We start from the raw sequence: 25,773 nt of genomic DNA on the forward strand, positions 1-25,773 counted from the left end.
ACCTACCAGTAATGTACCAGTTTGCTTTATTTAACTCTATTACAGTTGCGATGAGAAAAAAACCATTATGTGGAGTGGTCAAAAACGGTGTGGTGAGTGGGGGGCGGTACACTAAGCCATAAATCTGTATGTCAGTTTGATCCACTATCGATCAAGTGATCTAACGTGCATTAAGCCACACTAATTTGAAGCTACATTCCTTGCAAAGGGCCTACGAACAAGTTAAAATTTGAGTCAGTGTAATGCTTAAACAAAACATATTTCCAAATAAAGCACTTAAAAAAGGTTTTAAATCCATTACATTTTTGGCCCAAAACAAGGGACAGTTATATATCAAAATGTACATTTGCCTAACATCACTAGAAATTCAGTGGTAATGCCTCCCCCCAAAAGCCAACTTCCCTCTGCAAACGTCTCTTCAGTTTTAAGTAATGTTCCTGACACATACTGCTTTATAATGCACTATTTTCTACGAATCCGTCCAATTATTTATTGGAAATATATATATATATATATAAATAATATGTATTTGAATCATTGGCAAAGAAAGTAGTTTTCCTTTTTATGATTGATGGCACACACCTCCATCACTCCTTTACACATAAAATGTTCCTACATGCAAACACATGAAAATGTCATGGTGCTGAAGGATGTAGTGGTTATAAAGAGCATGCTCTTTGTAATTGTGGTATTGTTAGTAATTGTGGCAGTGGTACCAAGTCATGATGGTTGCAATGAGGTTTCACAGTCAAAATAACACTATATAGCAGCTTGTGAAACCCATTACATAGGGTACCAGGAGAAAAAAAAAAAAGTGGCTACACAGTGCAGGCAGGGCAGCGCCAAAGCCGAAATTGCTGTAACCCAGATATAAAGCGGGAAGTGTAGAGCAGGATCCAAATTGCTGTTGGCAACAATGAAACCCTTAGAACAGCTTGTTAGAGCAGGAGACAGGATAGTTTGGACCAGCAGTGAAGAACTTCCAAGAAGGTTGGGACAGAGCAGATGTTCAGAATGACCCACACTCTTGCCAGTCAGCGGTTGTCCCTCTTCAGCCAATAGCTGAAGAGTACTGACTCAGCCTCTCATCATGCGAATTGCCTTATTGACTCCCCTCCCCTCCAGTAGCTCCCCCGGTTGACTTGTTCCTTATTGTCCTGAATTCAACCCGGCCTCCATTCTTCCCCTGTCTTTTGTTCTCGGCTCCCTACTGTTGGCTAAATACCTGGTTCCTCGTTACGAACTGTTTGCCAAAGAATTAAGCTGTTCGCTTAGTGAGAGGTAGAAATGGAGTAGAATTTGTAATCTGTTACCACCAGGTTTGTATTAAGTGTTCTGCGTGCTATAAACTGTATTTAAGTTAATAAAATATAGTACTAAAAACCAGGCTAGAGTAATATTTACATTCTAGTTGGAAGACAGCTCAAAGTTGTATCCACGCTGCTGAAATGCATGCATCCTGTTGCTGCAGTGTGCATCCTATTGCACGTGCTCAGCCTTTTATCTGCTGGGGGTGGGGTGGGGAGGGGCATACAATTAGCCCCAGGGCTGCAAGCCTGCAGCACTAATACTACTCAAATCAACACAATGTACTCCCTTTAAAAAAAAAAAATACAAGCAATAGACCAACTGAAATGCTTTTATTGTTTAATATATAATTTTAAATACATAACGTCAAACTTTAAATATGCAATCGTTCATTAGACCAAAAACTAAATCTAAAGTGCTGGAGCCATGTATAAATAAATTAGTGACAGTATAAATATTGAGACCTCCCTTTAACAAAACTTAAAATATATATTTTATTGTCAACATAAATTTATCTCCCAGTTTATCAATTTGCTAGAACACCACGATGAAGGAAGAATTCCCAGAATGAAGCACTTGAAGACATCCAATACAGTTCCAAAGGCCATACTGTGGAGTGTTTATACACAATTTCAAGCACCCATCAACCGTGTTCCATTTCCGTCTGCTCTGGATACTCCTATTTCATTTGTTTTTTTAATCGTCCCACCCTTCGTCGCTTTCCAACTCATCATCTAATGGAAAAAAGAATGCAACATATTTAATGAATAGGCAAATGCAAATAAAAAATAAAAAAGGCACAAAGCGCCATTACCTCATGGATTTACTATGACATTAAACATCCCCCTCACACATCAAGTAAACATCTCCGCTGCTTTTAGCGCTAATGTTCTATGTAAATTAGTTCCACCCTGAAAGACTGTCACAGCAGTTAATTGTTGAACTCTACTCCTACAATGTTATGCCAATTTTTAGAGCGCACCAATACAGGAGGGGGTATCCTGGCAGTCATGGCTCGCTGGGGTTAAATGGGGCGGGGTGTAGTAGGGTCTGGGATGTGTGCCGGTTAAATAAAAAAAAAAAAAAAAAAAAAAAAACACGTATGTGTTTGACTGGCCTGAGACAGCTGGCCAAACATACATGCTCACTGAGGGGAGGGCTCTGTGCACTCCCCTCCAGGGCGGTCATCCCCAATTGCCCCCCCCCTCTTTTTTTTTTACTACAAAAAGACAGTTTATCATCATTTTGTAGTAAAAGGTGAACAGCTGCTGACGGGGGGGGGGGGGGGTGTGCTAGACACTCCGCCATATCAAAGGAGCCTCCACTCTATATTCTGCTGCTGGCCAAGTGAGAGCCTCGCTAAACCCAGGGCCTAATGGTACTACTCGAAAAACAAGGTCTTCAGCTTCATGTGGCATTCAAGAAGTGAGGAGGAGGCTCGTATGTGTAGTTGCTGTATGCGTGGGATGTGTGAACGTAGGAGTCCGGATGAGCAGAGTTGTCTTGAAGGTGTCTGAAAGCAGACAATTGCAAGTGTAGTACATGCAATTTCAAGCAAACCACATTTGCTCTCCAAACGAGCACAAAAAGCATTAGTTTAGACATGAACCAGGACCACTGAGGAATTAAAATGAGGCATAAAAACAATGCATAACTGTATACATAAAGGTCAGCAAATCAAAAGACACAAAAATAAAATGCAAGTACAATGAAACCAATGTTAATTACAGTAGGGAAAGCAGAGCTTTAATTCCACACACCTGCTGAAATACTTTATGAAACGTAAGACTAGGAACGGAGATGGATCTGTACAACACTGGTTTAAGAACAGTTGAACAGGGGAGTAGACCAAGCAGGCATCCAGATGGGAAGGGACAGGAGAAATGGAGTGGGTGAGAGAATGGACCAGATCTGATGCAGACTGACCACAGAAACTGGGGGAAAAGTGTGGGAGGGTGTGGGTAGGAAAGGATTTAGAATTAGGGGGCTTTTGGTGTCAAGACCACCAATGGAGTGCTGAAGTGACGAAGGAGGAAACGCAATAGGGTTGGGAAGATGGAAATTAGCACAAGATAGGGAGGGGGTAGAAACAAAATACGAGTCAGCATCAAAACAATAAGGGAAAGTAATTTACAAAGCTGGATTGGTGGGGGAGGGGAGGAGGAGGAAGCCTGGGGATAGCCAAAGAGCAGCAAATGGTGAAAAGTACAGTGGATAATGTCCAAAAAGGAAAGAGGTCATTCGAGTGGAGTTGGCTTTGAATGAATGAGATTAATTTGTAAAGGCCAACAATAACCAAAGGTGTCAGGACAGTAAATGCCAATTCAAGGAATACAACTCTCCACTATCCTGGCCAGGTTATAGTGAGAAAAGCTAGGTTTAAGACCTTCCTAAAGAGGCATACAGTTTCATATCAGTTAAGTGAAGGGGAAGGGAATTCCAGATCTTGACAGCTGCTTTGCCTCCCCATCTCTTCCGCCCGACTTTTGGGATGTCAACTAGATTATGAACTGCCAATTGAAGTAGTCTGCAAGGAGGATACCACTGGAACATGGCTTTAATTCCCCCTGGGATGGCACTATATAGTGCTCTATATACAATACTATTTGATTTAAATGTGACCAGCTTATGTGTAGGAAGCCAGTGAAGTTCACACAAATATTTTGAGACTGACATTTCAGAATGTGTGTCAGCTTTGCCGCCACAGTTTGCACCGGTTGCAGTTTGGCTAGGGTTGGCATATTGGCATTTAGATATTGCATTATAAAAGTCTGTCCTAGATGAGTGATAAGGCCACTTGTGTCAGGAAAGGGATGAAAGGAAAAATCTTATTTAGGGTTCTAATGATCCAAAACAGGTCACCACTGTCTTTGACCTGAAGATCAAAAGATAGGTAATTCCCATGATAACTCCTGGGTGTTTGCTGATTTTTCAGGGGTGGGTAATGTCCCCTGATTATCTGGCCACAAGTTCTGGTTCCACATACGTGATTGGCTCCCAAACATCAACACCACAGTCCTATCACCATTCAGCTTAAGGTAATTCTTGCAAACCACAAGGCTACCTCCTTTATACAGTTACTGAAGATTGCCCGAGTGGCATCCATGTCCTTTGAAATTGATATGATGATCTGTGTCTCATCAACATATGACTGGCCAGGGGAGAGATGTACAAGTATAATAGCTTAAGGCTCAGGGAGGATCCCAGAGGAACCCTACATGACAAGTAGACGGATCCCAGATGATGGACAACAAATTTGAATCAGACCCCTTCTAAGAGATTAGCAATTTCAAAGCCAGATCCCATATACCCAAAGCCTGCAGACACCTGGTAAGTAAGGTGGGAGAGATGGTGCCAAATGACACTGAGATCCAACAGGATCAGAGCTGCAGCCTGCCCTGCATTAACGAGTCACCTGATGCCATCTGTTACCAAAATAAAGGGCAGTTTCCTTACCAGGATTGCTTCTAAAACCAAAATGAGGTGGGCCCAGCAGTCCCTGTTGCTCCACATGTGCCAGTAGATGCTTTTCCAGAATCTTAGCCTGTGTAGGGAGCAGGGAGATAAAACATTAGTTCAAGTCAATGGGGTCAAGGTTAGGTTTGTGAAGAGGCCGAACCGCTGCCTCTTTCCACAGCTGTGGATAGCACCCAAAGTTAATTGCTTTATTTATAACAGTCGTTACAGGTGGGACAATTGTTCTGTCAGTGGTCACCTTAAGGGACACTGCTCAAACGGAGATCCCAAGTTCAGGTTAAGGAGGCAAGTGTCTGATTTAGAGTTAAGGGGAGCAGGACTGAGGTATCAAATGATACCTCTGCCAGCCTACTGAGGTAGCAGCTCTGCTGCAATGCAGCAGTGATACCAGTGTCTGGAAACTCCTAACTTACCCGGTGCAAATTCTTTATAGATATTAGTAACCTTCAAATCAAAGTATCCTGCCAACTTGTTACAGAGCTCAGTTGAGCCCTCAATTTCTGAGGAAGCCTGCAGGAATCCAAGCTGGTGGATAACTTTAAAGAGCTCTTTAGATAAGCTTGCGGATTAAGGTTTCCATATAGAAGACTTTTCTTCAATAGCCTTTTTATACTCTCCAATGGTGTTCTTATATAAAAGTTTGCCTTGGTTGTCATACTGTTTTCTCCACCCTCTTTCCTGCCAATGGCAGGTCTGCCTCAAAAGTCTTAGACTTTCTGTATACCATGGGGCTGTGGGTCTCGTCCTACAGGGTTTGACTGAAGGGCACGGCCAACTTAGATGCAGAGCTCAGCCAAGCTGCTAGTTTGGCAGATCCCAAATCAGCAACATCAGCCTCAAACCAACATTTGCTGCTGAAAGCACTTAAGGATTCTGCCAAAACCACCTTCCAGTTTATTTTAAGAGTCATGATGGTTTGTGAAGTGTATTTAATCAGAGTGGAAGAGCACGCAAGGGTGAAAGCTACTGCATGACTGTCTGACCATGATAGGTGTAATACCTCTTGTACAGAGTCTGACATCATTAGAGAAAACCAGATTTAGAGTATATTCTGCTATATGTGTAGCAGAGTTAGTCCAGATGAGGCCAAGGTATCCAGCAGTGTTCTTGAGTCCACACTCCATGGTTCTCTAGATGAAAGAGAAAGTCTCCCATAAGAGTGACCTTTTTTTTGCCTAGATATGTTTCAATCAGGTTAGCAATTTCAGGTGGGAAGAAAGACCTGTGGCCCGGAGATCTGTATATTAAGATGGTTCAGTGGTAGAAATTTGGATGGAGAAATGAAATTTCTCATAGGCCAGCACATGGGAGCAGTGCAATGTGGCAATTATATTTCAACTTGTGTACGATGGCTAGACCACCTCCAGGTCTGCCCACCACATCTAGTCTGAGGATAGCATAACCCAAGGGAACGGTCTCAGTCAAGCCAGGACCGGTCTCTGGAACAAAAACACAATCCAGGTCAAATGTTAACAAATTGTGCAAACTGTTGTCCTTGCACAGGGACCCAGCATTAACATGTTCTCCCTACATGTGTTTCCCCACCCCTTACTAACTGCTCTTTCAGCTAGGGATTAGATACTAGTTAATTTCCCCACTTCGCCAAAAGGATAAGGAACCCTAAGGCCACAGGCATTGCATGTACAATTTCTACTATAGGTTATTAAACTCAAAAGGAGCACAAGGAAGGAGCCTACAGTTATGGTTCAGACTCAGAAGAAAGACTTTAGAGGGGCCCTTTCGCAAGGCACAGTCCAAGCACAGATAGGCTTGCCTTTGGCATGCCCAGGGCGTGCCTGTGCACACATGCACAATATATAGTCATTCTAAATTGGAGAGGGACTAGCTTGCCCACCTTGCTCTCAACCAGGAAGTGGGCAGCGCAAGGGACAAGCTCTCCCACCACAACAGGAGACTGCTAGTCAAATAATGATGATCCAAGAAGGCAGAGGGGGAATTAAAAGTATGCACAGCACAAAACAGCTAAAAATATAAAAAAAATAAAAAAGTGAAACCAATATTTCAAAATTGCACCAATAATAATAAGTTAGTTTTAAAAATAGAGGGGCTGGATCACAGTAACTTGGAGTCAGAACAGCGTCCTCGCACACATGCAATATATAGTTGCTTGCTTTACACATCATGCTAAATGGTGCTTTTAGCACCAACTCATTAAAACACTACAGACCATTTCACTATAAACATCAATTGAACATTTCCACCGATGCTTCAGGCATTTGCAAGGACATGGGTCCTCTAGTACACAACACCACAAAATAAAATGGATGGAGTGTTGAAAATTCACACACTCACCCCTAGTCACAGATCTGGAAGGATTAAACCCAGATCTGACCGGGGGTGAGTACATGAAGTTTCAACACTGTTCTTTTTATTTCATGATTTTGCTATGTACGGCCTAAGTGGCTAGGGTACGCTTAGATGTGAATTCCTTGCTTGCTGACCACTGAAGTGAAGCTAGCCTAGCTGATGAGGGACAATACTCTGAAACCAGTCCCAGGATGCTGGTTTCTGGACCAGGGAGGACCTGGCTTGGCAGTTTGGGCTGGACTGATCCCATGGGGAGCAGGGTCAAGACTGATTTGCATATGGCTGGGTCCAAACTGGGGTGATGTGGCGAGCAAAACAATGGATTAAACCCAGATCTGACTGGGGGGGGGGGTGAGTGTTTGAAAAGTTTCACTCTATCCATTTTATTTTGCGATTTCATCTAGTACAGGAGAGTCTAGTTTTTAGCTGCATAATTTAGACTGCAGGAAATCCACCTGCTGACACCAAACATTTCCAGCTTTCACCCCATGTTCATAAAGATCATTGCAACATGAGGAGCTATGTATTACACATCTTTATTTTTCAGCGTGTAACTGTAAACTCTCTCCATCATGTTCTAAAATTTGTCCCCTCATTCTACAGAGTCTTTCAGGATCCAAAAAGGTTCCATCATACATACTCACAAGACATCTCACATTCTGTTGACTAAAATAAATAAATAAAAAACCACTAACATTCACATTATAATTGAAGGAGCCTTCTTGGTGCTTTGATGACTAGTCCGGGAAGGGTGTCCTTGGAAATTCGGAATCATTATCAGAGCGTCCATAATCTGTTTCGGCGATGTAGGAGCAAAGGCAGTCTATGATCTCAAATTTCTCTGTGAGCCAGTCTCTACATTGGCATTAGTGTCCGACTAGCATTGAGCCGCATGTTTGAAGGAAACTCGCATGATAGATTTTCCTGTATGTTTGGGCAGTCACCAAGTGCCCTTTGCTGGTTAAAATGTTAACTGGCTCAGCATCAAAAGGAGCATGAGATTTAAGTCATTGTGTCTAACGGACAAGCACTCTCCTTGTGTGAAGATAATGTTCTTTGCACATTGCCGTTTGTTAGCATAGCCCAAGTCTGTTGTACATATCTAACAGTTTTTGATCTGGTGTTGGCCCAATTAGGTAACTTGGTAATTACATCTCTCCCAAATATCAACGTTGCACGGCTTTCACCTGTGGTCGAGTGAGGAGTCAAACAGTAAGCATGGAAAGTAGAATGTAGGACAGTCTTGAGGTTGAACTTCTCTACTGTAGCATGCTGAACAGCTTTAACATACTCATGAAATGTTCAACAAGGCTGTTGGCCTGTATCCAAAGAAGTGTGCTCTTCTGATGCTTCACATTAAGCAGCCGGAGGAAGTCTGGTGGGCCATTGTCAGTTTTCAAAATTGCAGGAATGCCCCATGTCACAAAAGATACCATCTATTCGCTCAATGACTCTGGCCTGAGTGATGGACAAGAGATCTTCACTTAATGGGAGTGAGTTTGTGTACAATCACCATCAGGTGATGTCCCCTGTCAAGTAGACTGAAAGACTCAACAGCTGTCCTTTCGGAAGCACTCTTTGGCAGCTCTGACATGTTCAAGGGGTGTTGACGTTTGATGACAGTTACATAGATGACGGTTTAACATTTTCTATTTTCTTTTTTTTTTAAACTTGTTCATCGAGATGAGGACACCAGACTATCTTGGAGAGCTTGTTTAGTGGCAACTATTCCACAATGTCCTTCATGGGCCACTTCAATTATCTGCTGTCGCAGACTCTCTGGAATGACAATTCTTGAACCTCTCAGGATAATTCCGTCTTGTGTCACTGACAGTTCATCTTTGACATTTTTCTACTTCTGATACTCGCTGTCCCCGGTAAGAGGTAGAGTAGGCTAACGTGACCGATATGTAATAATATCCTATTTCAACATGTCACTATCTTGACTCATGGCAGTGACAGTTTATTCGAATGAAAAGGCAGCTGATGTAGGATTTCACAATAAAATTTATGTAGGCTTCCGCAGTTTTAAATGTGGTACCTTGACATTGAATAGGCACTCTTGAGAATTAGTTGGCAGGGTTCTGATCTTTTCCTAGACAATGCACTATTGTGTAGTTATACTCTTGCAATTGTAGAACTCAACATTCAATTCATGGCAGCATCTTGGCTTTTGCATTGCCAAGAAGAGTCAGCAATGCTTGATGACATGTCACAAATGTGAAATGTTTTCCATAAAGAAACACATGTTGACAAGCCCACTCCACTGTTAAACTTTCCTTTAAAGGTTGTGAATAAGCATGTTCAGAATGGAACAAACGTTTACTTTCATAGGCTACAATAAGTCCTAAAGCATTTGGCAGTCCACTATGTTGTGCAAGGATGACGCGTAATCCAACTGGGCTAGGTTCAACAACAAGTTCTATATATAGCTTTAGATCAAAATATGCCATTTCGGTAGCATTTTCAATAGCTTGTTTAATTCTCTTAAAACTTTGCTTGCATTCATGTGACCAGTGAAATGAAATTTTTCTTCATCAACTCTCAATGGAGCTGAGGCAAAGTCACATGTCACAGTGGCAAAGTCTTGTATACATCTTGAACAGTACCTGGCCATGCCAAGGAAATAAGGCAACATAGATATACCTTGTGAGGGGAGGGGGGAAAAGGGGGCTAGCAGTTGACAACACTTATACCTTCGCTGGATCGGGTGTCATGCCCCTCCCATTAGAAAAGATATGGCCAAAGAGTTTTAGATGTGTCTTTTGGAAGTCACATTTCTCAGCATTTAGCATTAAACTTGAATCAACAAGTAAACATACTTTTCTTAAAGCTTTTTCGCGTTTCTTCTGTGTAGCTCTGAAAACCAATAGATCATCACTATAGTTGAAAGCATTTACAACATGTTGTGTGATGTCTAATGAGGTCTCAACAAATCTGTGCAGCTTATGACACACCAAAACAGTCTTTTGTATCAAAATAGACCAATATATGTAAAAAAATTAAAAAAAGGTTGTAATGTACCTGCAATTCTCCTTGAGTTCCAACTGCTGATCTAGATTATTTAAAGTCAAGGTGAGAAGACTTTCACACCCTTCAGCTGTTTTATGTCAGCAATGTGCAGACCTGGATGTCGTTCTTTCCATTACCTTTTTCACTCGACATACCCACGCAGATGCATACAGTTACTTCTCGGTCCTTTTTGGGAACTACCACTATGGGAGAAACCCATTGCGTTGGACTATAAGCACGCTCAATGATATCATGCCTAAGTAATGTAAGTGAAATGCTAATCTTCTGTGTCTTTGAGCAAGAGGATGAACATCCTCCTTGATAAAGAACTGTAGTTTCATAGTCTTAAGTTTCCTAACCAATGAAATAATGAAGGGAACGGACTTACTATTTTGTGATAACCATTCACATTGTAATTCACTGATATCTGTCCCATATCAGGAGCTGTGCTGAAAATGAGCAGACAGGCACTTGATGCTGAACCTTGAAGTGTGTGAATGGGTGCTTGCACTTATATTTTCTTGTGTGTCATACTCACTATGAATGAACCTTTTACATTTCAAAGGCATCGATAGGGCCATTTTTTTTTGTTTCTTTATGGCATCAGTTGTGGTAGTGGAGCCAATTAGTTATATTTCTCCTCAGGCATATTTATCAATCGCACTGCTGTTGATGATAAAGGGTATTGCTCAACCGTTTATTTTCAGTGTAATCTTTGGATAATGTTTGAATGACTAGGGTGCTTGCTCAAGTCAACCTTTCTTTGACAGTTACTTCTCTTCACATGCTGCCAAGTCAAACATGGGTGCATTTCTGTGGTAAATGCAGAAATAGCAGTCATCTTTACTTTCATTCGATACTGACACTTTTCTACTGTGATTCAGATGGCAAATGACTTAGTTTGGTGTCCTCACAGTGATGCACTTTTTCTTTTGCCTTGCAAACAGTCAAAATAATTCTTGACCACAGCCTCTGCATATCTGTCCAAAGGCAGGACATTTTCGTTTGTATGGAAAGGACAATCCACATCAGAAACAAAACATCTTTTTCAATGGAGACATCACCTTGTGTCCTTCAGCTTTGTATTTCTGATTTTCATATTAAAGCCTACTAACTCACTTCTTTGGGCACCTCCAGCCTCCAGGTCAGCAGCCTGTTGATCAGCACGCTCTTAAGCTTTGGCAGCAATGTGAACCTGCTTCAGACTAAGTTTGTCAGCATTCATTGGCTGAATAAATCTGACAAACATCTATCCATAAGAGACATATTTCATCTTTGTCATTAAACTTTTTGATTCTGCAGTATTTGAGTATATCCAGTCTCTCAACAAACTCATCTATGGTTTCACCAAATATCTTTGACTGAAAATGTAATCTACGTTTGGCACCGTGCTGAACTTGATTCAAGGCTTCTTTAAATTTGCCAGTATGCAACTTCATCAGTTTGCAGCATTTTCTTTAGGCCTTTACACCATCACAGCAAGATTCTGGTGGTATTTGATAATCTTTATATTTCTGATCAATGAAATCCTCGAATCTCTATCCAAGCAGTCCATCTATCAACCAAATTCAGCTTTTTGCCAGTATTGAAGGGTGGTGGTTTTAGGAAATACATAGCATTACAACTGTTCAAAGGATTGACTGACTCCCTCTGCCAGAAATCAGGCTTAGTTCCATACATACCCATAGTCTGGCCCTGCAATGTGCTGGCCTCTTGGTCATCATTCTAAACCTGCATTTACTTCACTATGTTCTAAATCGTACATCGTCCTTCAATGGAGTCTTTCAGAATCAAAAAAGGTTCCATCATACATACATACAAGACATGACAGATGCTAGCTTTCCTTTGTTGAAAACATAATCCTAGTAACCAAGGAGAGGCTCTGGGGTTTTATAACAGCTCAGCAATTTGTACAAAAGTCTTTTAAAAAATATTTCATCTGCTGCAAGGCACTCCCCAAACATGCCCTAAAGGGAAGATGGAGGTGGGGACACATTCAGGAAATTAAAGGACAGGACTATGGGTGCCCTGCATTATAACTGTACTCTTTACATGGTAATGGAGCCCGCTTCAAGTCAACCCATGCCCTGAAGTGCAGGCAAAGATCAGGATTTCCCTGCTTTTGCAGGAGAAAAAACCCATAAAGTTTTACCCTCCTGATGGAAAACAAGGACAGGTCTTCCATCCCGAATCCCTGCTTCTAAAAGAGTGTTTGAGGGTTACTGGAGACAGTTCATGAAACTGTCTTAGAAATCATGGTTTGCCTGCTAGGGGCATGGCTTCACAGGGTGCCTAAAGCAAAGCTCGTATACTCTAGGGAACCAGCTGCCCAATTGGAGACATTGCATTTATGGTACTGGGAAAATGTAAACCGTCCCTGCGCTCAAACATTGTGCATTGGTTTATCCAAGGCTTTGCAGCACCAACTTAATCTTCTCATTTCTTTTAATCCAGTCTGAAAGTGCAGTATTCCAGCATAACCATTGTTGAATCCTAGGAGCCTTCTATACTTCGGTTGGAAAATGGGTTACTGGTTTACAAGGTTTAAGCCCTGGTCATGCAGCAACCACAACCCTAGACAAGTTAAAGCACAAGCAAACTCCAAAATAACCTATCGTCCCTCCCCTGGTAGCTTGCCACAGAGCAGTCAGGCTTAACTTCGAGGCAATGCGTAAAGTATTTGTGCAACACTTCAAACAGTAAAACAGTGAAAACATCACACAAGAAGATCCGACACAAGTTAAAAAAAAAAAGAGCTTAATGTAATAAAAAAAATGGCAAAAATCCAATAAGTAGAATTGGTTTTATGAACTTTTAAAGAATAAACTGCAGTATAGCGCCTACAAGAATTAAATTCCATCTACACCTATCTGGTCACGCTGAACCGGGTTAAAGTCAAAAGCTAAGGCTTACTGCGATGGTGCATGGATCAGTTACAGTCCCAAATTAGTCTCGGGTCTACCCTAGGGGTGACATGTATTAAAAAGGAAGGTTTGGGCCTGGCTAAAGGTGTATTTTGACAAGTTAAAATGGCAGTTTGCAGAGCCTGTGTGGGCAGTTTTAAAGGCAGGTCCGAGATATTTTTGAAGGGCTACTTAAGTGGGTGGCACAATCAGTGATGCAGGCCCATCAGTAGCAATTAAGTTACAGGACCCACGAACAGGTAGTACCACTTTACTAAGCACATAAGTAAACTGAATGTGTTAATTCGGGATTAGCCAATGGTACCACGTTTTAAGAAGTGAGCACGTGCTTTAGCACTGGTAAGCAGTGGGAAAGTGCTCAGAGGCGGTGCCATTTTACTAGGGACTTACAAGTAAATTGGGTATGCCAACTGTTTATAATCCAATCCATCATGTGTTAGGGAGCGAGATCAAGCACTTGCACTGGTTAGCAGTGTCAAAATAGTTAACTAATTTCTTTTAGCTGTATTGCTTATGTGGCTTATTACATATATCTTCACCAAGGATTGCTGTTCTGCTCAGACCAAGCAACCAAAAACTTGCTGAAAGTTACCCTTAGTAAAACTGCCTTGGGGGGTCTTGTTGGGCTGTGGGATGGAGCTTCGCCACAGTGCACAAAACATTGTGCTCCCATAGCCCCATGATCTGTCCAATTCACACATGATCTCACAGTACACTTTATTCTTGGGCTCCAACCCTTAAATACAGCCAGTGTTGAATATAAAGTAAGTTGACCCATTTATACGACTGTTGTGTGAAAACGATGCGGGGGTGGTATGGTAATTGAAGCACATTTTAGAACCTAGATTGTAATGGGGTTCACAAACTCATTCTGCTCACATTACATCCACAACAAGGAGCCAAAGTCATTCTCTAGTTACCACACTTCACAACCACTTGAGGTCGTTAAATGAGCCAGCCTCTCCTTAGCCTACTTACTGAATCGAAATATCCTTTAGAGTTGACCAATTATGCTTGGGGCACGTCACAGAATCTCAGCATCTGCAGGGTGAAAGGTAACTACCATAAATCGAGTTCATGGTTTTAAATTTAGCTAGGCAAATGAAAATAGTTATTAGTGCAGGCTAATGCTCCTAATCCAGCTGCCACCTAAGTGGGTAAAGCACAGGTGGAGAAACTGGACACTGAATTTATTACTAATGAATTTTATGTTAGGAGTTGAGAATCTACATAGAATTAAACTAAGAAAATATTGGGGGCTTGGAAAATGTGCCCGCTTGAGTGGCTGTCATGAAATACGTAATGCTTTTAGAGAATGCATATTTATTTTTCAAAGTATGTATATAGAAAATTGTAGTTGTAGGTTATAGTAATGGTTGATGTTATGCATTTGCTTATTAATCGTAGGCCTAAGTTAGCAAGATTTAGGCCTAGTTTTGCACAACCTCCTATTAAATTGCAATGCCTGAATAAAATCGTGAGAATGTATGTTCAGGAAATAAAGAATTCTGCTTAACGTTTGGTCAACACTTTATGAACAATACATCTCTAACTTTCTCATGAGAACTGCTTGCTAGAATGTTCTGTATTACTACTTGTTACTCTGTATAGTTTAATGAGCAAGACAGCGATGTTCCCAGGAAACAAAGGACACACTGACTAGAGTGCAAATGGATACAAGAAAATTACCTGATGAGCCTGACGATGGGAACAGAAGAGGAACCAATCATCGTGTGAAAGACCGTTTAGTTACATCATAGATTTAGGGTTTAATTCTTATTGGACTGACTGTAAACGAACGATTTTCTGACCAATGGTAATGTGGGAAGTTCTTTAGGAGAGTCTAACTTAGCCCGAAAGTACAGAGAAGTGCGCCTTTTCTACTGTGATTTCCTCCATAGAGGTTCTGATTGAAGAGCTGAGCAGTTCCTTATGACTTTATTCTTAATTTGAAATTTGAAGCCTGATGGCTAAATGATTGATGCTGCCCCTTAGAGATTGCTTCTTAAATGGTTCAGATTTCTTAGAAACACCTGTGTCTGAGCCATTCTCTTTCATGGCCCTTTGCTGAAGATGAGCAGACTGATGTCCAACTGACAGAATCGCGGCTTGCTGATCCATATTGAGGAGAGGTGTTTTGGTTATAGATTTTAGATTTTGTTTCTGTGTACAAACCGCTGTTTGTTAGAGCCATGGTTAGATGTTTTCCAAATTAACTGTTGATTAAAAAAAATTGTGTTAAGCCCAAACATGCTATTCTGCTCTAAATAGTAGATAGGGAAACACTGGAGATGCTAAAGTTATTATTAAAATAATTTATATTGTTCATTTGCTGAATCTAAATGTATGCTATTTTAAATGCACAATTCTTGTTGTTGATTTGTACCATGATTTTGGAATGCCTGAAAGTCAATGTGTTAGCTAAACTGAGATTCTTTAGAAGATTTGGTCAACCAGAGTTTGTGTATATCTACCAGCTGATTTTGAGATTGATTTACGTGATTAGCATTGTTAATTTAGGAAAATAAATATTGTAACTTTTACTAAAAATAGAAAAAACAAGTGGTTATTCATGACTAAATGTGTCATGGTGCATGACAATCATTGAATCCAAAGATATTTGTCGATGTTTGATTGTAATGTTGTATTAGGACGGAGTAAGGACTTTTGGTGGAATCACTCTAAACGTAGTCAAAAGGTCTATCAGAGCCTCTATTGTGTCCCCTTATAAATAAGCATTCAAAGACGGGACGGACACTGTAACAATACTTTAGTCATTACTGTTCAATTTTCCATACATTTAGTGCCTATACTGTGGAAATAAAAGTGGATTTGGACACATGTCAAATATTAGTTCTAAGTAAGCTGAAAAGTTGTTTATTTTTCCATGTTGAGTTGACAGTACATTTGTTTACAGTATTCTGTATCCGGAAGGGAGATGTCAGTGTACAGTTTTTATGGCAGCATATATAAAGCACTACTAGCTTTCACTTTTGAAGTGTAAAGTCAGTTGCTATGAAGAAACAATACAATCACGTTCTTCTCCTATTAACTACTCATAGTTCATCATCTACATGTTTGGAAACACCTATACAAGTACAGGAATCCAAAATGCTCATACAAAGTTAATAGGAGTTGCATCTGCCCCAGTTGATCGCCACCCCAAAAAAAAAATATATATATATATGCACGAAAGGCATACAGGAAACTCGGTCTGCTAGTTCTGACTTATGATGTACTGCCAGAGATAAATGTCCCTTGGTGCACCCATTTAGTAACTCAAACAAGGATCTGTTGCCTATGGCTAGGATTTCACTTTTTTTTTTGTAAACTATGTTTTCATTTCTTTTCATTTTTATGATGAACAAAATAGCAGTTTTGGGGAAAAGACATACAGCATGGCAGGGGTGTTTCGGGAGAACACAACAGTGACCATTCAGCCCATATGCAACGTCTGAGACCCCAAACAGATGACTGCCTACTTCTACACATACACTTATGAGACACCGTCCCTCCAAGAAGATTCTCCATCCCTTTCTGCTTCTCCCCCCCCATCATCAGAACCCCTCACACTGTTCGTGGAGGCAGTAGCAGCTTCAGGATATAGATTTTTTTTTTGTAAATGTAATATATATATAAAAATAAATATAAATGTAGAGCACCAGCATTGGAATTTGATTTGTTGAACCTCAACCTTTTTGGTCATTTGAAGTGGGCTGGCCCGAAATATTGAAGCCACAATACATCTTTTCATTTCTTTTTGCATTTTTAACCCTACGGGTACTGGCATAACAACGCAATATTTACCCATTAGCAATTGATAGTTATATTGGTGCAATTGTGGGTACCAACAACTGTGTAGAAGATACAACGGAGACATTTACATCATCTGATCGTATCACCTGCTTAGCATTATCATTACCTCCGTAGGATATAGCAAATAAGAACTGTAACAAAGGAGCCATCATTTAAAAAAACCTAAAGAACACGTTGTAAAAAGTGATTACTCATTATCATGGGGGTAAGTAGATCATTGCCATAACAGACACAGTGAACTAGTAAGCCTACAATAGCAAAATGTGCCTGCATGCCTGCTCATGTGGAAATCAAAGAAGGCGCGCAGAGGGGTCGGGTACAGCTATTACGAGTTAGGAAAGAAGAGCTAGAAGGCGGTCCAAAAACTTGACTGGGTGGGGGAGGAATAGGACGCAGCTAATATCAGTGAGGTGAGAAGAGCTAGAAGGCTGCCCAAAATCCTAGTGAGAGTGGGGGTATCATAAGGCAATACAATAGGTTGGACCAATACAGATGCAGGTCTGGGCAGCATCAAGGGCCATGGAGCTGGACAACTTTGCATGCCCCAGCCCACTAATAGTGGGCGTGGATAGTCTTTGGCTGCTGCTTGGAGGTGGAGTACTAAAGCATACCAGTCAGTAGAACTACGATGCTTCCAGAGACCTCTGGCCTCCTCAGCCCAAGATATATTGTATATGTCACTCTATGCAACTGTGAGCCAAACACCAGATTTTTACATTAGAACTATAGTAAGACAAAGGTTACAAAAACATTTTTTTTTAACCTACAATCACTTCAAGAATAAACTGAAGTACTTCACTATTTGGTTAGGAATGGGATAAGCTCAGCTCTTTCCAACTGAGTATTTTCATAAAAAGCAGCCAGCTTCATTAAGCTATTGTATACATACACACATATCCACACACACACATATCCACACACACACACACATACCCACACACACACAAAAAACAAAGGTTACAGGGACATTTCAGTTGGGCTCACATTTTAAACATACAAAACCATAGAAATTCACCTTTTATAGTTAGGGCATGAGTTAGTTATTTGAGAACTCTAAGGTAACTAACTTCCGCCCTCGCCATGTACTCTTAATTACCCCACAAGTTGCAGCACTCCTGATATCTTCAACAACATCATTGATATTATCAATGTAATATCTGCAGGAAAATTTGACAAAAAAAAAAAAAAGAAAAAGCAACGGAGCATGACAGGGCGAGAGTTGTCAAGGAACTCACTCGTGCCCAAAGGTAACTAACTCACGCCCCCGCCATCTGTATCCAAACATAACTAACATTCTTACTAAACAACTTGCTAGTCTGACTGAAGTCATTGTATGGAGAGACCATTGCAATAATTCTCCCCCTCTCGTCCATTCCTTTACAGAAGCGCAGCGGGAGCCTGAAGGCCCCCAGTCCTAGCCAGCTTCCCACATCCTGCGGGAGCCAGCATTGCTCCAACAAGCAGGGAGCAGCTATACATAGCTGCTTGTGGGAGCAATGTTTTTATACATTTCCCTGCACGTTATTGGACAGCTCTCACTGGCAGAAAGTGAAGTGTTTGCTCTGACTTGGCTAAACTGTCAAAGCTCCCACCAAGTCACAGCAAACAGCTATTTCCCTGGCACTCCTTGATATAGCAGGAGCCAGCCGGGGGGGTGGGGGAGGAGGCTCCACAAGGGGCCACATGACCCCCTCTTCAACGTAAACTAGTCCCAGGGAGGTGGTAGTGGTGCCTGGGGCTGCAAGAGAGTTGGTGGGCAGTGCAGCTCCTTCATTGTAGTCAAAGCCCAAGGGAGTAGCCAGTCCCTGGGGCATCAAAATGCCCAAAAAGGGGGGCATACACCCTTCTTTGTTTCAAGATGCCCCTGCAGTAAATTTTCAGCCATCAAAAAGCGTTTTTTGCCCTGGCTGGGTCCCCCTGTACCTGAGCTAAGGGGTCAGGGTGTACCTACCCTGACCTCTTTCCCCCCCCCCTCACTTTTTTTTGGGGACGTGGCTGAAGCAGAGTCCCAAGATGGCTCCAAACACTTCCTGGTTTTAAGTGTTGGCAGCCAATCAGCGTTCTGCAGCTTCGTGCACTAGTCAGTCATTATTTGCGTAGTCGTCACAGATCTACAAATGCACTTTCCCTTTAATATCTCAAAAAAACTACTGAACAGATTTACACCATATAACCCAAAACATTATCTGTGGAACAAAATCTAGCTTTCTGCCAAATCTGGTGTAATTCCATCCAGCAGCTTGGGCTGTAGTTATGTTCAGAGCTCTTACGGGAATTAACATGGGAAATGCACAATTGTTTTGTTTTTTTTATAAATCAATGTGGGAAACTCAGTTTAAGTGACAACTACTGTGTTTTCCCACTGACACTCCAGACATTCCTTAGTGCCAGCAAGGAAGAGCACTCTAGCTCTGAAACAAATTCCATGCAGCCTGAAGTAGTAAGGAATAAAATTATGTGGAGAGACCTCACCTAGAGCAAAGGTGGCAAACCAGCCCACTGTTTTAAGCACAAAGATTTGAGTCTTCACTCACTGGCAACGCTTAATTTTCATAGCCAAAACAGTGTGCTGCTCCTTCAGTGAAAGAAAAGGGGAGAGGGAGGTGGAAGCTGTCAGCCTGCAGAGGTAGGTAGTTCAAAAGTATTGGACCACTTTATTTTCTTGCAGCAGAGCGCGGTCCTCTGCCCACACCTAAGGGGCACCTCTTCCCCCATATTGGTCAGATCTTCAGTGTCCTGGACCATAGTAGGTACATCACTCACATTTTGACTTTGATTGGGTTCTACATGAACATTGGTTCCCAAACGAGTTTAGGCACAGGCTAGAAACAGGTTGACCCCGATTCACATTTTATGTGCTGTCAAAGATAATTAGTCCCAAGGACAGCCACCCTTTTACTCCTGCCAAGGGGCCCAATGTACTGAGATAGATTAGGTACCCCTTAGACATTTTTAATCACTCACTTCACCACCCTACACTCACAGCACCCAACTTTAAATATATGTGGCAAAAATCTCCCTCGAGGGGCCTGTTGGGCATTGCAGAGCAAGCCCAATGAGGAGCTGCCCGATTAAGCATGACACTTTTGGGTGTGTGAGGGCCATTGCCTCTGATCAGATTTCCACCCCTCCCCCCCCCCCCAATCCAGTTGACCAGTTCCCCAGTTTGACCTCAGTTGCCTTGCCTATCTGATTAGCCACAAAAACAAAACAAAAAAAATGCAATATTTGTAAGGGATAATTAACATTTGGATGTGGAAAAGTGTATCGTCCTTCCACATCCTCCAAAAACACACAATGAGAGAACCCAAAAGAAAGTTGAGCTACTTTAAAGTTTGCCTTTGGCGTGGGATATGAACCATTATTCCTAGTTCTTATAATTCAGAAGAAAGCTCTCTAGTGGCAGTCACCAGTCTGATAGTCACAAAACGCAGCACTACTGCACACAGGTAAATATAGACCAAGGCATAACGCCACTAAATTATGATAATCCAAAGGAAATTTAAACAAAAGAAAAAAAAACAACAAAAAAAGACATTGAATAAGTAACGCACAAGTCGTATCATTGTAGAATTACGAATACCTACAGGAAATCTGACAGGCTAAATGCCTCTTCTGAATCACATCCATAAGTGCTGAAACAATCCCGTTATTTTCAGTGGGAGGGCGAGAACTTGTATCCTTCACTCCAGTTACCTACGATAAACAAACTTCAGGTTAGACTTCAGTATACCGTGGCATATTAGCTTCGGCATCCTTAAATGAAATGATATTTGCTGTGAGGCAGCAGGAAGGTAATTTATTTAACATACCTATTTGAGTACTACGGCTGTGTGCACAAACCTGAGCAGGTGGGAATATGGACCACTTGCAGCATAATACTTTCAAGCTGGAGGCAGAGGCACTGAAGTGATGTAGGGAATTCCAGTGAGGGAGGGAAAAAATAGAAATACACGCATTTGGTATGTAGACGGTAAACACGTGGTCAAGGGGTTCAACGGGAGGAAATTTGTAAAGTAGGAAGGTACTTGGACAGGTAAAATATTATGAGTCAGAGACTGATCCTTAAAGTGGTTAATGAAAATCAGCTACTCAATGTTGGGCCTTCAGGCCTTTCATATCTGGACAGTTCGCATCAAGCAGAAGCTTGGGTAACCAGCCCAAACTTTGGACTAAGGATTGGCGGCGTGGGCCTGATACTTTAGGTCCAGTACTACCTGTCCCAAAACAGGCAATCAAAGACCGAGGTTTGGCTCAACGAGAACCTGAAGATGCATCAGTCATCAAGAATATAGACTGTCACCATGCTGCTTCAGCCAACTTAGGAACAAAAAAAAAAGCAGAAAAAAAAAAAAGTGGTCTCTAGCTTATATTGCCATGGCCACAGGGTAATTGCGAGTCCTTTTTAAAAGCACACCTCTATCGAAAAGCTTTCTTGTAATGCCAATTGTTTAGCCAAACACTACACGCCTAGACCTCTGTGCTTACGCTGATGTCATCCACAACTGATTGGTAGATTCTCTAATCTTTTGCCTTCTGTGCACCCCCAGTGAATCTCTAAAACAAATTTCTATTTCAACCTCAAAACACAGAAACAAATGCATAAATACGTGATTTATGAAATATTTGATTTACAAACAAATATCGAATTTCTTAGAAGACAAATGTAAAAAATAAAAATAAAAATACAAAAGAAAAGTCTAGATTAATTTTTTAAAAGACAAAGTGATATGAGGTATGCTATCATATAATGTTGCCTCTTTTGCTCCAAGCATGCTCCGTTTGTACAGCATTTGCCATACTTCATTTGAGGACAGTCGTCCATACTAGATTCATTTTGCTTTACTTGCTGCTCCCACAAATCAAGGTAAGGATGCAAACTTAATTTTTAGCATCCGATTTCAGGTTCCTTCATATTTACAGTGGGTTTTAAGTTTCTGTTTTACTTTATGCATTTGCACTTTACTAATCTGGTGTTTTTTGTAATGAGTCCTGGACCCAGTTTCCCCCACCCGAGTAAGTGCTGCAGACCCCCAGGTGTCCGCGGACCACAGATTGCGAAACACTGTTCTAAAAAACTCATTTTAGTAAAGCAACTGGTATGCAGAAAAATTTGCAACAATGTTGATCACTAACTTGTATTATCAGCATCTCAGCACCAATCAGCATGCAACCCTGACAAAACTCCCGACTGCAGTGTGTTCCTGCACATCCTTCTCATCTAAAGTTACCTTCAGTCATACGAGACATTTACAATCCCCAGCAGATTAGTGCTTAAAGCCCATTTGTGAATCGTGAATGCAATATCACAGAGAAGTGAATATCCTACTGTGTCAGTGTAATTAAATTTTTTTCCAACAAAAACGTGCAGAAGTTCAATTTCAACAAACGAAAGAAAGGCAACAGTGTAGATCATGACGAATGGATGGCTTCATTACTAGCATGCCAAATAGCCTGTGCATTGGCATACAGAGCCAAATTAATGGATGCAGTCCGTCGCATTTCTGGGATCTATAGGGCAGCACCATAATTTATGTAGTACCTTAATCACTAGTGTCCTTGGTTAGCTTATTCCTTAACTAAAAGGACCTTTAAATGTGGTGTCTTTGCCACACTAAGAAACATACCCATCTCAAAGTTAATCAAGTTTTACCTTAACGTCCACATGCACAGCTTTCAGCACCATGCCTCGCCGGATCTGTTCCAGTAATCCAGGCTGGTCCATTTGCTTTTCACTGGCTGTCTCACTCTTTTCTTTTGGACACCCCGATCTTTCCGCCTGGGTTGGGTTTAGAGGTCGAGGAAACAGTCTGGGGTTATCAGACTGTAAATCATCAAGAGGTGATGGAAACCGAGTTGAAGAGTCAACCGGAAAAGAAGGAATGTAAGGAGGAGAGGATGGTGGTGAAAGACAGATACTGCAATGGTGTGTTGAATGCAGGCATTTATCAACGGAGAAAGCATTTTGCTCTGCTGGTGCAAGTGGTAGGGGATTGGGGGGCTCAACCAGTGGACAATTAGAGAAAGGGGGTGGATGTGGTAGAGTCAGAGAACCAACAGAGGTCTGATTTTTGACAAATGGAAGAGGTGGAGGTGGTGGTGGTGGAGGAATCATGGGGACCGAGTCAACTGCAAGGCAACCAAGAGAATTTGAAAGCGGTGGTGGCTGAATTTGGACAGAATCCATGACATCACGGTTACAGGGAGGATCTGTAGAAAACCGGGCAGAATATGAAGTACAACATTCTAAAGCAGGTGGAGGAGGAATATGATCTGAAGCAACCTCAGCATTATCAAAGGAAGGTAATGATTGAGGTGGAGGAAGGGAGTTAATTGAGGAGCAATGAGTTAACTGAAGAGTTGGCAGCACTGATGCACTCATCGCATCTCCTGAATTGTCTGCAGCGGACAATTCCGATGAATTAATTGATCTCGATTCATCTGATAAAGCTGTAGAGAGAAAAAAAACCCTCATGTTTGTAAGCCAAAGTGCAGAAATAATTTTGAATTTAAAAAAAATATCTTTCACAACTTTGAATAGTAACAACAAGGAGGCCTTGAATCTCATTGATCTTTTAAATTCACTGCTTCACTCTTATTGGAGAATTGGGAGTTTTGGCAAAACCTGTGAAGTAGCTATAAAGTGAAGTAAGCTGTGCCCTGTATTGGGTTTGTTTCAACCATAGAGGCTCAAGTAAGGCTCATTCTTTCAGGGCTTCCTCAAACTTAATTGAAAGGAGACAAGTCCTGAAAGTAATTTATGTAGAACTTCAGCTGTTCTTGAATCTGTGTGTTCTAGTCATTAGATTAATGTATGAGAAAGATGGTGGAGGAGACTCACTACAAGGACCTGCCGATCCATTATGGGTCAGGTTTGATACCCAAATTGGGTACAGGCCAGCTAGGCATGATCAAGTACTTACAGATAAGGCTCCGAGTTATTTGAGAAAAGCTTACTGGCAAAGTGTATTGGGGTAAATAAGAGCAATGTGGTTTGCTTGTCAGGGTGTGATTCACATAGGTACCAACAGTAGGTTAATTTAAGAATAAGGTGTCAGAGCTACACAAAAGTGAAGCCCTACCCTTATAAAAATCAACAGAATCAGGCTCTGACATGCAGAATGGAACCGGAGGGTACTGTAACTCCCAATCTATTGGTAAGAATAGTCAAATTAATGTTACTTGGATTTTGGAATCAAGGCAATGACTATTTTGTATGTTAAAGCCTGGTGCTTGATTTAAGTGAGGAGAGCTAGGTAAATGCTTTTCTTGGAGTAGAGAACCTACCTGGAGCTACGTAGAGGGAATTGGGCCCCATTAACTGATGAACTTTATTTCTCATGTCTTTTGACAAGTCTGTGCATGGATGGCTTGCCAATGCCCAATGAGCATGGGGTAATATTCAGATGTCCCAGTGGCATTCTCCAGTATCCATTTGCACTTAAACCAGTGATTGAGACTAATCCAGGTTAGGTAACTAAATTTAAACCAAGTTTGTAGTGAAGGCAATTGTGATATGGTGGGTTATCTCTGGGACGTTGAGGCTTTTGGCTGGTGTCTTAAATAATAGTGCATCTTGTTTGATAGCCCCTCTGCAACACCATTGGTGCTAGGTGGTTACTGTAGATAAAATGAGAAATTATGACAGTATAGATATCCTTCTGTCTCATTTAGAATGCCTTCATATATGTGAATTTTAACATGACCAGTATTTACAGACACGAACAACAATTGGTTGATCCTTTTTAATCAGTTGAAACACTTTCCAGTATCACTCATTCTCAGCACGCCCATGTCCGGATATTGCCCCATTTCCAAAACTCAATATCTTGTCACAACCTACAGTTGCCTCCTGTGCAGTCACTGGCCCCACCATGTGTTCAAGTAAAATCTGTACGCTTGCCTCATTCTGTGTGGTTTGTTCCAGTCACAGTACTTGGGCATACATTTGTTTCCTTCTGTACAGGGAGTGCAGAATTATTAGGCAAGTTGTATTTTTGATGATTAATTTTATTATTGAACAACAACCATGTTCTCAATGAACCCAAAAAACTCATTAATATCAAAGCTGAATATTTTTGGAAGTAGTTTTTAGTTTGTTTTTAGTTTTAGCTATGTTAGGGGGATATCTGTGTGTGCAGGTGACTATCACTGTGCATAATTATTAGGCAACTTAACAAAAAAAATATATACCCATTTCAATTATTTATTATTACCAGTGAAACCAATATAACATCTCAACATTCACAAATATACATTTCTGACATTCAAAAACAAAACAAAAACAAATCAGTGACCAATATAGCCACCTTTCTTTGCAAGGACACTCAAAAGCCTGCCATCCATGGATTCTGTCAGTGTTTTGATCTGTTCACCATCAACATTGCGTGCAGCAGCAACCACAGCCTCCCAGACACTGTTCAGAGAGGTGTACTGTTTTCCCTCCTTGTAAATCTCACATTTGATGGACCACAGGTTCTCAATGGGGTTCAGATCAGGTGAACAAGGAGGCCATGTCATTAGATTTCCTTCTTTTATACCCTTTCTTGCCAGCCACGCTGTGGAGTACTTGGACGCGTGTGATGGAGCATTGTCCTGCATGAAAATCATGTTTTTCTTGAAGGATGCAGACTTCTTCCTGTACCACTGCTTGAAGAAGGTGTCTTCCAGGAACTGGCAGTAGGACTGGGAGTTGAGCTTGACTCCATCCTCAACCCAAAAAGGCCCCACAAGCTCATCTTTGATGATACCAGCCCAAACCAGTACTCCACCTCCACCTTGCTGGCGTCTGAGTCGGACTGGAGCTCTCTCTGCCCTTTACCAATCCAGCCACGGGCCCATCCATCTGGCCCATCAAGACTCACTCTCATTTCATCAGTCCATAAAACCTTAGAAAAATCAGTCTTGA

General features: G+C 41.4%; 1 protein-coding gene across 1 annotated transcript in view; it reads right to left on the reverse strand.

Annotated features, from left to right (window-relative positions):
• Positions 1–1,629: 1,629 nt before the first annotated feature.
• Positions 1,630–25,773, reverse strand: part of LOC138258589 (actin nucleation-promoting factor WASL-like) — a 120,407-nt gene continuing 96,263 nt past the window's right edge. The window contains exons 5-7 of the mRNA XM_069205951.1: positions 22,519–23,315; positions 20,453–20,561; positions 1,630–2,042 (exon numbers count right to left, since the gene is read on the reverse strand). Coding sequence (XP_069062052.1) covers positions 2,005–2,042; positions 20,453–20,561; positions 22,519–23,315 — 944 coding nt within the window. The 3' untranslated portion in view covers positions 1,630–2,004. The remainder of the gene's footprint in view (positions 2,043–20,452; positions 20,562–22,518; positions 23,316–25,773) is intronic.

This window comes from Pleurodeles waltl, chromosome 9 (genome assembly GCF_031143425.1).
Source record: "Pleurodeles waltl isolate 20211129_DDA chromosome 9, aPleWal1.hap1.20221129, whole genome shotgun sequence".
NCBI classification, from domain to species: domain Eukaryota; kingdom Metazoa; phylum Chordata; class Amphibia; order Caudata; family Salamandridae; genus Pleurodeles; species Pleurodeles waltl.